At 40.1% G+C, this 15,026-nt stretch overlaps 1 protein-coding gene, 4 non-coding genes and 1 pseudogene across 5 annotated transcripts; all 6 read left to right on the top strand.

Annotated features, from left to right (window-relative positions):
• Positions 1–9,984: 9,984 nt before the first annotated feature.
• On the top strand, positions 9,985–14,916 carry LOC112227613 (60S ribosomal protein L7). Its single transcript, XM_024392406.2, has 7 exons — positions 9,985–10,132; positions 10,612–10,711; positions 11,434–11,600; positions 11,994–12,131; positions 12,676–12,785; positions 13,603–13,813; positions 14,865–14,916. The coding sequence occupies exons 1-6, from the start codon at positions 10,119–10,121 to the stop codon at positions 13,809–13,811; spliced, it is 738 nt and encodes a 245-aa protein (XP_024248174.1). The 5' UTR covers positions 9,985–10,118; the 3' UTR covers positions 13,812–13,813; positions 14,865–14,916.
• On the top strand, positions 10,877–10,968 carry LOC112228075. Its single transcript, XR_002949971.1, has one exon. It is a non-coding gene; the product is annotated as a small nucleolar SNORD12/SNORD106 (small nucleolar RNA).
• On the top strand, positions 11,798–11,890 carry LOC112228073. Its single transcript, XR_002949970.1, has one exon. It is a non-coding gene; the product is annotated as a small nucleolar SNORD12/SNORD106 (small nucleolar RNA).
• On the top strand, positions 12,408–12,500 carry LOC112228071. Its single transcript, XR_002949968.1, has one exon. It is a non-coding gene; the product is annotated as a small nucleolar SNORD12/SNORD106 (small nucleolar RNA).
• On the top strand, positions 12,947–13,041 carry LOC112228074 (annotated as a pseudogene).
• Positions 14,570–14,662, top strand: LOC112228072. The gene has a single exon (XR_002949969.1). It is a non-coding gene; the product is annotated as a small nucleolar SNORD12/SNORD106 (small nucleolar RNA).
• Positions 14,917–15,026: the final 110 nt, after the last annotated feature.

Raw genomic sequence — 15,026 nt, 5'->3', positions numbered from 1 at the left:
TCAGTAGTTATATACAGGGTCAGTAGTTATATACAGGGTCAGTAACTATATACAGGGTCAGTAGTTATATACAGGGTCAGTAACTATATACAGGGTCAGTAGTTATATACAGGGTCAGTAGTTATATACAGGGTCAGTACCTATATACAGGGTCAGTAGTTATATACAGGGTCAGTTCAGGGTCAGTAGTTATATACAGGGTCAGTAGTTATATACAGGGTCAGTTCCAGGGTCAGTAGCTATATACAGGGTCAGTAGTTATATACAGGGTCAGTAGCTTATATACAGGGGTCAGTAGTTATAGTTATATACAGGGTCAGTAGTTATATACAGGGTCAGTTCCAGGGTCAGTAGCTATATACAGGGTCAGTAGTTATATACAGGGTCAGTAGTTATATACAGGGTCAGTTCCAGGGTCAGTAGTTATATACAGGGTCAGTAGTTATATACAGGGTCAGTTCCAGGGTCAGTAGCTATATACAGGGTCAGTAGTCAGGGTCAGTAGTATATACAGGGTCAGTAGCTATATAGAGGGTCTGTAGTTATATACAGGGACAGTTCCAGGGTCAGTAGCTATATACAGGGTCAGTAGTTATATACAGAGACAGTTCCAGGGTCAGTAGCTCTATACAGGGACAGTAGTTATATACAGGGTCAGTAGCTATATACAGGGTCAGTTCCAGGGTCAGTAGCTATATACAGGGTCAGTAGTTATATACAGGGTCAGTAGTTATATACAGGGTCAGTAGTTATATACAGGGTCAGTAGTTATATACAGGGTCAGTAGTTATATACAGGGTCAGTAGTTATATACAGGGTCAGTAGTTATATACAGGGTCAGTAGCTATATACAGGGTCAGTAGTTATATACAGGGTCAGTAGCTATATACAGGGTCAGTAGTTATATACAGGGTCAGTAGTTATATACAGGGTCAGTAGTTATATACAGGGTCAGTAGCTATATACAGGGTCAGTAGTATATACAGGGTCAGTAGTTATATACAGGGTCAGTAGTTATATACAGGGTCAGTAGTTATATACAGGGTCAGTAGTTATATACAGGGTCAGTAGTTATATACAGGGTCAGTAGTTATATACAGGGTCAGTAGTTATATACAGGGTCAGTAGCTATATACAGGATCAGTAGCTATATACAGGGTCATTAACTATATACAGGATCAGTAGTTATATACAGGGTCAGTAGCTATATACAGGGTCAGTAACTATATACAGGGTCAGTTCCAGGGTCAGTAGTTATATACAGGGTCAGTAGTTATATACAGGGTAGTTATATACAGGGTCAGTAGTTATATACAGGGTCAGTAGTTATATACAGGGACAGTTCCAGGGTCAGTAGCTATGTACAGGGTCATTAGTTATATACAGGGTCAGTAGTTATATACAGGGTCAGTAGTTATATACAGGGACAGTTCCAGGGTCAGTAGTTATATACAGGGTCAGTTCCAGGGTCAGTAGCTATATACAGGGTCAGTAGTTATATACAGGGTCAGTAGTTATATACAGGGTCAGTAGTTATATACAGGGTCAGTTCCAGGGTCAGTAGTTATATACAGGGTCAGTAGTTATATACAGGGTCAGTAGTTATATACAGGGTCAGTTCCAGGGTCAGTAGCTATATACAGGGTCAGTAGTTATATACAGGGTCAGTAGTTATATACAGGGTCAGTAGCTATATACAGGGTCAGTAACTATATACAGGGTCAGTTCCAGGGTCAGTAGCTATATACAGGGTCAGTAGTTATATACAGGGTCAGTAGTTATTTACAGGGTCAGTAGCTATATACAGGGTCAGTAGCTATATACAGGGTCAGTAGTTATATACAGGGTCAGTAGTTATATACAGGGTCAGTAGTTATATACAGGGTTCCAGGGTCAGTAGCTATATACAGGGTCAGTAGTTATATACAGGGTCAGTAGTTATATACAGGGTCAGTAGTTATATACAGGGACAGTTCCAGGGTCAGTAGCTATATACAGGGTCAGTAGTTATATACAGGGTCAGTTCCAGGGTCAGTAGCTATATACAGGGTCAGTAGTTATATACAGGGTCAGTAGTTATATACAGGGTCAGTAGTTATATACAGGGACAGTTCCAGGGTCAGTAGTTATATACAGGGTCAGTAGTTATATACAGGTTCAGTAGTTATATACAGGGTCAGTAGTTATATACAGGGTCAGTAGTTATATACAGGGTCAGTAGTTATATACAGGGACAGTAGTTATATACAGGGACAGTAGTTATATACAGGGTCAGTAGTTATATACAGGGTCAGTAGTTATATACAGGGTCAGTAGTTATATACAGGGACAGTAGTTATATACAGGGTCAGTAGTTATATATAGGGTCAGTATTTATATATAGGGACAGTACCAGGGTCAGTGTCAATACTATATTTACAATGAGCAGGGATACTGGAGGAGTAGGGGTAGATCTGTAAAGGCAAAACGTGACTATGCATCAGGATATATAATCAACGGAGTAGCAGCAGTTTATACATTGATTGTATGTAAGTGTAAATGTATAGAAATGTCAATGCAGATAGTCTGTGTAGCCATTTTGTTATCTATTTAGCAGTCTTATGACTTGGGGGTAGAAGCTGTTCAGGAGTCTGTTGGTGTCAGACTTGACGCTCCGGGTAGCACTTTCCGTGCAAAAAGCAGAGAGAACAGTCTGTGGCATGGAAGGCTGGAGTCTTTCATGATCTTCCGGGCCTTTCCTTTCACGCCGCCTGGTATAGAGGTCCTGGATGGCCGGGAGCTCATTCCCCAGCGGTGTGCTGGGCTGTTCGCACCACCCTCTGTAGCGCCATGCGATTGGTTGCCCTCAATGTTTTTTTTGTATGGGGGAAAAAAAATGAATGTTTCGGTAATGTAACCTTTTTGTTGTACTGTCAAATCTCAGAAACACAGCGAAACTTCAAAGATACATTTAAAAGGGTGCAATTGCGTCGGGCAATTCGGGGGGGGGGGGCGGGGGGGGTTCATGTGGACATTCCAAACCACCTCTATATACAGTACTTCTATTGGTCAATTTTCTTTTACATTTATATATATATATATATATATATATATATATATATATATATATATATAGATATATATATATATATATATATATATATATATATATAGATATATAGATATATATATATCATTTTATTATTATAATTTTATTATTATTATTATATTATTTTCAACCTACCTGCTAATTTCCAATTGTATTAATGTCACGGATCCCCCAGGTCCTGCTGCTCATTCCGTTCACCAGCTCTGGAGGTCTGCATCGTGGTAGAGGCTCCTGATTGGCTGAGTAGGTATGGGGGCCTTCTAGGCGTCACTGAACTGGATTCATTATCGCCACCCCAGACTGTCTTGTCTCATTACGGACACCTGGTTCCCCCTGAGTAGTATGTTATATATGTGCCCTCTGTTCTCCATTGTCTTGTCTCATTACCTGGTTCCACAAGTAATTTTGCACGCCCAATTTTTCAGTTTTTGATTTGTTAAAAAAGTTTGAAATATCCAATAAATGTCATTTCACTTAACATGACATCATATCCTGTGTCCCCGGAGCCGACACATTCAGAAATCAAAAGATGGTTTAGTCTTTAGTTTACAAACTCTGACGAAGGCCAAAAGAACAAGAAACACTTTTCAATGAGAAAACAGAAATCCACTTTAAAATTAAAATAAAATGAATCTGTTTTTCAAAGATGTAACTTACGATGCAATACTCTGATCTGGGTAAAAAATTAAAAAATAATATAAAAGACTTCTGTTTTTCAAAGATGTAGCCTGTGATGCAATTATTTGTGATAATTTTAAGGAGAACAAAAACAACTTGGTTGTCATGACTTCCGCCGAGGTCGGTCCCTCTCCTTGTTCGGGGCGACGTTCGACGGTCGACGTCACCGGTCTTCTAGCCATCGCTGATCCATCTTTCATTTTCCATTTGTTTTGTCTTTGTTTTCTACACACCTGGTTTTCATTATCCAATTACATGTTCATGTATTTACCCCTCTGTTTCCCCCGTGTTTGTTGTGCGTGTTTATTTCTATGTTCAGTTCGGTTCCTGACGTCTGGTTTTCCGACGGGTGCTGTGTTCACCCGTGAGTAATATTTACCGTTGGTTATTGGTCAAGTGTATTTGTTTACCTTGTGCCTTTATTTTTTTAGTAAAATACGTTGCTCACTCATTTTTCTCTCCTGCTCCTGACTTCATGCACCAGCTACACTCACCTTCTGACATCGGCCTACATTTGAACACCACTGTACAGGCTTCGGGCCATTTTCCCAATTTAAGTAGCCTAGTTTTGTTGTTTGGCTACTTGAAGAAAAATGATCTTGGGTTTTATTTTTCCACCCAAAATAAAGTATGTCATAACAACGACGGGACAAAGCCCAAATATACAGTGGGGAGAACAAGTATTTGATACACTGCCGATTTTGCAGGTTTTCCTACTTACAAAGCACGTAGAGGTCTGTAATTTTTTATCATAGGTACACTTCAACCGTGAGAGACGGAATCTCTGGAGTCTGTTTGATTGAGTGTGTGGACAGGTGTCTTTTATACGGGTAACGAGTTCCAACAGGTACAGTTAATACAGGTAATGAGTGGAGAACAGGAGGGCTTCTTAAAGAAAAACTAACAGGTCTGTGAGAGCCGGAATCCTTACTGGTTGGTAGGTGATCAAATACTTATGTCATGCAATAAAATGCAAATGAATTACTTAAAAATCATACCATGTGATTTTCTGGATTTTTGTTTTATATTCCGTCTCTCACAGTTGAAGTGTACCTATGATAAAAAATTACAGACCTCTACATGCTTTGTAAGTAGGAAAACCTGCAAAATCGCCAGTGTATCAAATACTTGTTCTCCCCACTGTATATATAGTGGTGGAAAAACTACCCAATTGTCATTATTTGAGTAAAATTAAAGAAATAGAAAATGACTTAAGTGAAAGTCACCCAGTAAAATATTACTTGAGTAAAAGTCTGGATGTATTTGGTTTGAAATACACGTAAGTATCAGTAGTAAAAGTAAACATTTTTTTAAATTCCTTACAGGTCGCCAGGGGCCACTTCAACACTCATACTCATTTAGGCCAAAACAAAGTGGGCGCATTACTTATTGACTCAAGACATTTGAGCTTTTCATTTTTTTATATATATATATATATATATATTTACATTTCTACAAACAAAATTCCACTTTGACATTATGGACTATTGTGCGTAGATCAGTGACACACAATCTACATTTAAATCATTTAAAGCCGTAACACAAGAAAATGTGGAAAAAGTCAAGGGTTTTGAATACTTTCTGAAGGCTCTGTAGCTCGCTAGCTCCCAGACTGAAATAAGATAAATATCTGTTTTCGAGTGCACTTGAAATACGCAGCAAAATAGCAGCTGCCCAATGCCATGGTGGGCATGCGTAATGTGGATGCATTGGGATATAAGATATGGAGAATGATAAATAGCCTGTAGGATTATAGAAAAATGTGTTGGGAAATTATTTGAGTTTCGAATACTAAATGTTTAGTGCATGTGCGTATATGTAGGTGGTTTAAACTTTCCTTCTACAAGTTGACGGTGCCAAAATATTGCCAATCCGTTCATTATTGTTCTATGACTGAGGGTGAGAACAAAGAACACCCATCACAAATTGACTGCGGTCAAGTGAGCCAAACACTCGCAAAACGCGGTCAAGCCATCCGCTCTTCAGGGTCCTCCTGATTTTTTTTCTGCGCGAATACACTTTACGGTATTGATTGTTTTCTGATCGGAAAATGGACACACTCAAACGCACTGACAGAGAAATCATTCGAAACAGTTTGAAGCACACTCATTTTTAATATTCCGTAATCAAAATTATACCAAATCGTAAATTTTTATTTTATGTGTGGGGTACAGTGATTGATTGTTTATGTGATGGATTGTTACTACTACATTGATATTGATTACTGCAGTACAAAAAAATAATTAAATAACTACATTTGGGGGGGGCGATCTATCCACACATTCTTTATCTTTAATTATTATTTTTTAAAGATGTTATATGATGTAAAAAACAAAGAAAAGAAGAAAAAAAGAACTGGACAAATGTGTAAGTTTTTTGTTGTTATATATATATATATATATATATGCAGCTAGTGGATCATGAATCATGAATCCAGTGTGATGGTCATTGTTTACCATGCGATGTCCATATTATGCCAGCTCCATAATGGGGGAAGATGATTATTCTGTTCTATTAGAGTGAACTTTGAGGGATTCTAATTCAATATTAACACAGTAAAAATGGATGGTTGAACATTTAGCCACATGTCTGCATGAATGAATGCATTCATTAAAATCCCTCCAAGTTCACTGTAATATAAATGGGCTCCTGAGTGGCGCAGCCGTCTAAGGCTCTGCATCTCAGTGCTAGAGGCGTCACTACAGACCCTGGTTTGATTCCAGACTGTATCACAGCGGTCTAAAGCACTGCATCTCAGTGCTAGAGGCGTCACTACAGACCCTGGTTTGATTCCAGACTGTATCACAGCGGTCTAAAGCACTGCATCTCAGTGCTAGAGGCGTCACTACAGACCCTGGTTAGATTCCAGGCTGTATCACAGCGGTCTAAGGCACTGCATCTCAGTGCTAGAGGCATCACTACAGACCATGGTTTGATTCCAGGCTGTATCACAGCGGTCTAAGGGCACTGCATCTCAGTGCTAGAGGTGTCACTACAGACCCTGGTTTGATTCCAGGCTGTATCACATCCGGCCGTGATTGGGAGTCCCATAGGGTGGCACACAATTGGCCCAGCGCCATCCGGGATGCGGTTTGGCCGGGTTAGGCAGTCATTGTAAATAAGCATTTGTTCTTAATTAACCGTCTTGCCTAGTTAAATAAAGGATAAAATTAAACCGTTTTTTTCCCCATGGTTGTATATTTGGATAATGTGATAATATGAGCATGTTATGCTTTACAAGGTTAATGACACACAATTAGTGATGTACTAGTTGCATACATCTCAAACAATGTTTACCAGACAAGTCCCCCCTTATCTCAGCTCGCTGGTCACCATAGCATCACCCACCTGTAGCATGCGCTCCAGCAGGTATATCTCTCTAGTCACCCCCAAAACCAATTATTTCTTTGGCCGCCTCTCCTTCCAGTTCTCTGCTGCCAATGACTGGAAAGAACTACAAAAAATATCTGAAACTGGAAACACTTATCTCCCTCACTGTCAGAGCAGCTCACAGATTATTGCACCTGTACATAGCCCACCTATAATTTAGCCCAAACAACTACCTCTTTCTCTACTGTAATTATTTATTTATTTTGCTCCTTTGCACCCCATTATTTGTATTTCTACTTTGCACATTCTTCCATTGCAAATCTACCATTCCAGTGTTTTACTTGCTATATTGTATTTACTTTGCCACCATGGCCTTTTTTTGCCTTTACCTCCCTTATCTCACCTCATTTGCTCACATTGTATATAGACTTGTTTATACTGTATTATTGACTATATGTTTGTTTTACTCCATGTGTAACTGTGTCGTTGTATGTGTCGAACTGCTTTGCTTTATCTTGGCCAGGTCACAATTGTAAATGAGAACTTGTTCTCAACTTGCCTACCTGGTTAAATAAAGGTGAAATTGAAAAAAAATAAAAAATATATAATTTGTGTTTCGACAGGACAATGACCCAAAACACACCTCGAGGCTGTGTAAGGGCTATTTGTCCAAGGAGAGTGATGGAGTGCTGCATCAGATGACCTGGCTCCACAATCACCTGACCTCAACCCAATTGAGATGGTTTGGGATGAGTTGGACTGCAGAGTGAAGGAAAAGCAGCCAACAAGTGCTCAGCGTATGTGGGAACTCCTTCAAGACTGTTGGAAATGCATTCCAGTTGATTACCTCATGAAGCTGGTTGAGAGAATGCAAAGTGTGTGCAAAGATGTCATCGAGGCAAAGGGTGGCTACTTCGAAGAATCTCAAATATAAAATATTTTTGGATTTGTTTAACACTTTTATGCTTACGACAGGAATACATATGTGTTATTTCATAGTTTTGATGTTTTAATTAAATATTATTCTACAATGTAGAAAATAGTTTTAAAAAATAAAGAAAAACCCTTGAATGAGTTGGTGTGTCCAAACGTTTGACTGGTACTGTATATCTGTAGCTTTTATGTTGTTTTTGTAAACAGCTTAGTTTTTGATTAGATACATTAGATATGTCTATGGCTAAATGTTCATGCACTTTAGAGAGGTTGAAAAAACACTTGGATATCCCCTGTATGTCTCCCAACACCACCACAATGTTTGAGAGAGATTGGTGTTGTAGAAATTTAGTTTTTATAGTGAACAATACATTTTAGGCACAGTGTGCAAAAACAGTGCAATTACCACATTCAGACACTTTGGAGAGGCTGAAAGGACACTTGAATGTACCCTGGATTCCCAATAACACCACCACAATGTTTGAATGAGGTTGATGTGGTTGAAATTGTGTTTTAATACTGAACAAATAGCATTTAGGGTTTGCAAATATGTAATAGCACTGGAATGATCTAATTTACAGACATTTGCCACTTTGGAGAGGTTTAGGAACACTTGGAAACATCCCATGACCACACCTGACACCACTTACTAAAATATCTTCCCATTTCTAGTTGTTAGGTCTATCAATCCCTTTTTTTCTTTCTGATGTTGTTCACATGTTGCCATCTGATGTGTTTCCAGCTCTAGTCATCAATAATTCACTTATAGCTTCTCAATGAAAGATGACTTTCAAAATCAAATACATGTTTTATTTATTTTTGTGTGTGCTTGATCTTGTGTATTTTTAACTACAGTGTGTAACTCCTATCTATCTTCTGATAATTTCCTCATAATCTCAGAGATGAATTCTTTCCAAATATACCAAGTTTTTGAATGTCAGAATCATGTAATTACACATGAATAGCAGTTACGTTTGGGGCAGCTTTATGTCCCCAGATGTTGTGTTAAAAGCTCTACAACAAAGCTTTCTTTACTGTCCAACAAGCTTTCTCTACCCTTAACCTTGTTCTGAACACCTCCAAAACAAAGGTCATGTGGTTTGGTAAGAAGAATGCCCCTCTCCCCACCGGTGTGATTACTACCTCTGAGGGTTTAGAGCTTGAGGTAGTCACCTCATACAAGTACTTGGGAGTATGGCTTAGATCCTTCTCTAAGCACATATCAAAGCTGCAGGCTAAAGTTAAATCTAGACTATTTCTGAAACCCTCTTAGGCCTCACTCTCCCCTATCTGAGATATCTACTGCAGCCCTCATCCTCCACATACAACACCCCTTCTGCCAGTCACATTCTGTTAAAGGTCCCCAAAGCACACACATCCCTGGGTCGCTCCTCTTTTCAGTTCGCTGCAGCTAGCGACTGGAACAAGCTGCAACAAACACTCAAACTGGACAGTTTTTATCTCAATCTCTTCCTTCAAAGACTCGATCACTCTTGCTGACAGTTGTGGCTGCTTTGCGTGATGTATTGTTGTCTTTACCTTCTTGACCTTTGTGCTGTTGTCTGTGCCCATTAATGTTTGTACCCTGATTTGTGCTTCTGCCATGTTATTGTCATGTTGTGTTGCTACCATGCTGTGTTGTCATGTGTTGCTGCCATGCTATGTTGTCGTCTTTAGGTCTCTCTTTATGTAGTGTTGTGTTGTCTCTCTTGTCATGATGTGTGTTTTGTCCTATATTTTTATTTTATTGACTTATATTTTTAATCCTAGCCCCCACAGGAGGCCTTTTGCATTTCGGTAGACCGTCAATGTAAATAAGAATTTGTTCTTAACTAACTTGCCTAGTTAAATAAAGGTTAAATAAAAAAATAAAATAAATGAAGGCCCTAACAGTTCGTGTGCACCGTTTCTCATGTTGAGTTTGCCCCACCAAGATTTACGTGCTAAAATCGTCACTGGAGGGTAGACACTGCGAGATTAGCTGCAAAAGTACATTCTTCTCAGGCAGTTTAATAGACAGCGACTGGGGTCCTTCAAGCTTTTAACTCACGCATGCGCATGAAAGAAAGTCTCTTTCTCGGTGGACACAATGGCGGACGCAGAGTAAGTGATTTCTGCTCTGCAAGAATCTATGTCCATCTACTAATTTCACAAATATCCAACGTTATTTGACATTTAGTTCGTTATCGTCATCTATAGAACATATTTGTCGTGTCGGTAGTGTGGAGTGGCGTTTTTTACTTTACGATATTTTTGTTGATTTTGTTGACTCGGGACTGGATGCGGTCAGAAACATGCCCGTCTTGCGAATCGATTTGCACATGTTTTTACTTCTATGCGATGCGTGTCTCGTAGTATTACTTGCATATTGCCAATGAGGTACATAGTATATTTTCTGAGTATTTCGTTGTTTGAGCTCCACAATATCACAAAGTAGACTTTGCGTCTGTCTTCGCCGGGCGAAACTAACAGGCCAGTTTCGCAACAATGTTTGGTCCGTTAAATTACTATTCCTCAGTCAGTCACTTCCATCTTAAACAATTTTTTCCCTTACTCTAAACAAAGTGTCGCATCTGTTGCAGAAAGAAGGTTCCGGCGGTCCCTGAGAGCCTTTTGAAAAGGCGGAAGGCCTTCGCCACCATGAAGACCATGCGCATCAAGAAGATGCTTGCCGAAAAAAAAGTAAGTTTGAACTAACCAAAGTACTAACCTTTCTAGCAGGCTTCCATATTTAATTTTGCAATGCATATAATCTCCCCTTAAGTGCGGTTGACGTACTGCTTAGAACTGTCTGGTTGTGGGTGGGGGTGTAATATCCACCCACTGTCATTCAAACCGTATAACTACAACGTGGTTAATGATGCTCAACTTTTTTCCCCATCTTATCGACTCTGGTGAAACCAGTCTGAAAAATAAGCCAATTTGTCTGAAACCACATAGAAATGTCCTAAATAATCATTGCCGGCTATAACTGCATTGTTGGTTAACAGCTTGTAGATAAACATTCCACTGTAAGGTCTCCTCCTCGTATTTGATGTGACAAATAAAATGTATTTGATCAGTTTTAAACATTGCATCCTTATGTACAGTGGTGGGCCCTACAAACCGCAAAAAAATATCAAATCAAATTTATTTATATAGTCCTTCGTCAGCTGATATCTCAAAGTGCTGTACAGAAACCCAGCCTAAAACCCCAAACAGCAAGCACTGCAGGTGTAGAAGCACGGTGGCTAGGAAAAACTCCCTAGAAAGGCCAAAACCTAGGAAGAAACCTAGAAGGAACCAGGCTATGTGGGGTGGCCAGTCCAATATGTTTTTGTTCATACTGTGAAGTTAATTAACTAGAGGTGTTACCCAGCTGTGATGTTCTGCTCTAAATCATAGTTGATGCTTTATATCCCCAGACTCGTAAGGTGACCAGGAAACTGATCTACAAGAGGGCTGAGAAGTACCACAAGGAGTACAGGGAGATGTACCGACGTGAGATCCGCATGGGGCGGACAGCCCGCAAGGTCGGGAACTTCTACGTCCCAGCTGAGCCCAAGTTGGCCTTCGTCATCAGGATCAGGGGGTATGTTTCCTTGGATTAGGCTGCTAAATGTGTATTTTATCCCTGTTTTTTTTGTCCGATTTCCATGTCTCGTACACCGTTACTCAGGTGCTGGGTAAAACATGGATGTATTTAAGCCGTTACCTGGACATTGATTTTATTTGTTACATGGTATTGCTGGTGACAATGTCTTCTTCCTGTCATTCGAACTTCTACACGATGTGGTTAATGATGCTGAACTTTTTTCCCCATCTTATCGACTCTGGTGAAACCAGTCTGAAAAAATAAGCCAATTTGTCTGAAACCACATTGAATATAAACTAAAAGCCAACTGGAAAATTAAGACAATTGATGTTGTGCTGAACATAACTAACACCGTACCCCTCGACTCTTCTCTTTCTGCCCCCACCTTAGTATCAACGGTGTCAGCCCCAAGGTGCGCAAGGTCCTCCAGCTCATGCGTCTGCGTCAGATCTTCAACGGAGTGTTCGTCAAACTGAACAAGGCTTCCATCAACATGTTGAGGATCGCCGAGCCCTACATCGCTTGGGGGTAAGACTGACATCACTACCACGGTGTATTCACTAGGAAGCCAACGATCCGATGTAGGGAAGAGACTAACCTGAATTGGCCAACAAGAAATGCTCGTTTTCGTAGTAGAACTTTTCATGTTGCAAACAGGTTTGCACTAATGAATACACCCCTGCTTTGATGTGGACAGCCCTGTTTTATTGGACATTTGTGGTTTTGTGTTACTTTACTTGGCATTGATTTAAGGTAGTGGTACAACCTGAATTCTGCTGCAGTGATTGTCTGGTATTTTTACACAATGTGGTTAATGATGCTCAACTTTTTTCCCCATCTTATCGACTCTGGTGAATCCAGTCTGAAAAAATAAGCCAATTTGTCTGAAACCACATTGATATTACTAAAGACGTGCCCAGTATGAAATGAACCAAATGCATTGTTTTGGTTGGGTGTAGTAGTTCTCACTGTTTCGTTGCGACTACGCTACCTGCAATGCTGTTCCACAGTTATTGTTATTATTATTATTTATTATTATTAAGAGCAGTATTTTCCTGCTCTTGTTTCGTAGGTACCCCAACCTGAAGTCTGTTCGCGAGCTGATCTACAAGCGTGGCCATGGCAGGATGACCAAGCAGCGCATCGCCCTCACGGACAACGCCCTGGTCGAGAAGGCCCTGGGTACGCATTTACTTATATGGGACTGAATCCCTTCATAATGTTGGAAGTCAAAACCTTTTCCCCACATCTACTCTTAACATAGACTAGATAGTTAAAGACGATCCCTTTTTTGATGGGACAAATCTGCACTGTAATGATTGTCCTGTCGTTTCAAACGTCACAACGTGGTTAATGATGCTCAACCTTTTTTCCCCATCTTATCGACTCTGGTGAATCCAGTCTGAAAAAAATAAGCCAATTTGTCTGAAACCACATTGAGAAAACGACTGCGATCTGAAATGGCAGAATAGGCGACCGCATTTCGTGATTTGGGACATGGAGTTCCCATTACTGTACACAAACCTGTTAGCTTTTCTCTACAATAACATCTGCCAAATACACTGCATTTGGAAAGTATTCAGACCTCTTGACATTTCCTTATTTTGTTACTTTACAGCCTTATTCTAAAATTGATTACATCTTTTTTTCCCTCAGCAATCTACACAAAAAAAAAAATTGTTTTTAATCCATTTTATAATAAGGCTGTAATGTAACAAAATGTGGAACAAGTCGAAGGGGTCTGAATACTTTCCGGGGGCACGGAATGTGACTAAATGGATAATCTCCTCACTCGAAAGGAAAAGGTCGGTCCTTCCATATGTCTTCATCAATTTGAGTTTTTTGTGTTGTCATCCCTCAGCTCTTTGAATTGCAGATTGCCCTTTTAAACACACTCTGTCCTCACTCTGTCCTCACTCTGTCCTCACTCTGTCCTCACTCTGTCCTCACTCTGTCCTCACTCTGTCCTCACTCACTCCACTCTGTCCTTGTCCCTCAGGTAAATACAGCATCATCTGTGTGGAAGACCTGATCCATGAGATCTACACAGTCGGGAAGAACTTCAAGCCTGCCAACAACTTCCTGTGGCCCTTCAAACTGTCCACACCCCGCGGCGGCATGAACAAGAAGACGACTCACTTTGTGGAGGGAGGAGACGCTGGAAACAGGGAGGACCAGATCAACAGACTCGTCAGGAGGATGAACTAGAGGTGACTCAAGATTTTTTTTTTAAGGCAGCGTTTCCAACACTCGGTCCTCGGGGAACCCAGCCCCCATAGCGCTACACAGCTGATTCAAATAAAAAATAAGCTTTGTATTTTCGGGGCTAACACCCAAAATGTTCACACGTTGGGAGTCCCAAGGACTGAGTTTGGTGAGATGGGAAACCTGTAGGTTTGTATCCCAAGTGATACCCTATTCCTTATGTAGTGTACTAGTTCAACCCATAAGTAGTTCACTGTATGGGGAATTGGAGTGCCATTTGGGACGTTGTACTTCTGGGGATGTGTGTGTCAGAGTAGGTGTGCTGATCTAGGATCAGTTGTCACTTTTACATGATGACCTGGTATTCGATCAATTCTTTCCACAATTATATAAGCATTGGATTGGAGGCTATGGGTTGGATTGGAGGCTATGGGTTGGAGTTTCCATTTCAACAGCCATTTTTCCTTTCGAGTGAGGAGGGGAAGTGAACACGGGCACACTTTGGGACGAAGGAAAGATTATTGGGGCATACGGCTGATGTCCGACGGGTGTTTTAGGATTTTGTTTTCATCTTTATTCACTTTTCAGTCCCAGATCTTGACTAGATGAATCGGTTCTTGTGCTGTGAAGGTTGGTGACCACTGCCTTCTCGGCTTTATGCCGGTGCTGTGATCGAGAACAAACCCATAACCATCTGAATGGTTTATGTTAATTGTTTATCTTTTTTCAAGTCCCTAAGTGTCCAGTTTCTGTTTTTACACAATGTGGTTAATGATGCTGAACTTTTTTCCCCATCTTATCGACTCTGGTGAAACCAGTCTGAAAAATTAAGCCAATTTGTCTGAAACCACATTGAACTACTGGCACTTCGAGGATGTTTTCCCATCCAGTTACTGAAATAAATGAATTTTTTAAATGTTTTTTTTTAGATGCTCAGTTCAAGTTTTGCTCAGTGCTGGAGAACATTAAAACATTGGATCTCAAACTAAACATTGGAAATGTGTTCGCTGTGAGTAAGAAACTTGTTTTCTGATATTCAAATTTCTTGTCTTCCAGGTTTTTTCCAAAGGATGCTGTTGTCTGTACAATAAACATCAAAAGGAACTTATTGGTGTTGTCTCATAACTCTGGTGTCTATAATCTGTTTTGTGTCGTACGTTGAACCTCCCCAGGTGTTTTCCTACATAAAAACACTGGACTCTACAGCAGTGCTCTCCA

This window comes from Oncorhynchus tshawytscha, linkage group LG29 (genome assembly GCF_018296145.1).
Source record: "Oncorhynchus tshawytscha isolate Ot180627B linkage group LG29, Otsh_v2.0, whole genome shotgun sequence".
NCBI lineage: Eukaryota > Metazoa > Chordata > Actinopteri > Salmoniformes > Salmonidae > Oncorhynchus > Oncorhynchus tshawytscha.
The sequence above is the reverse complement of the archived record's forward strand: the minus strand, read 5'-3'. Positions and strand labels throughout refer to the sequence as shown.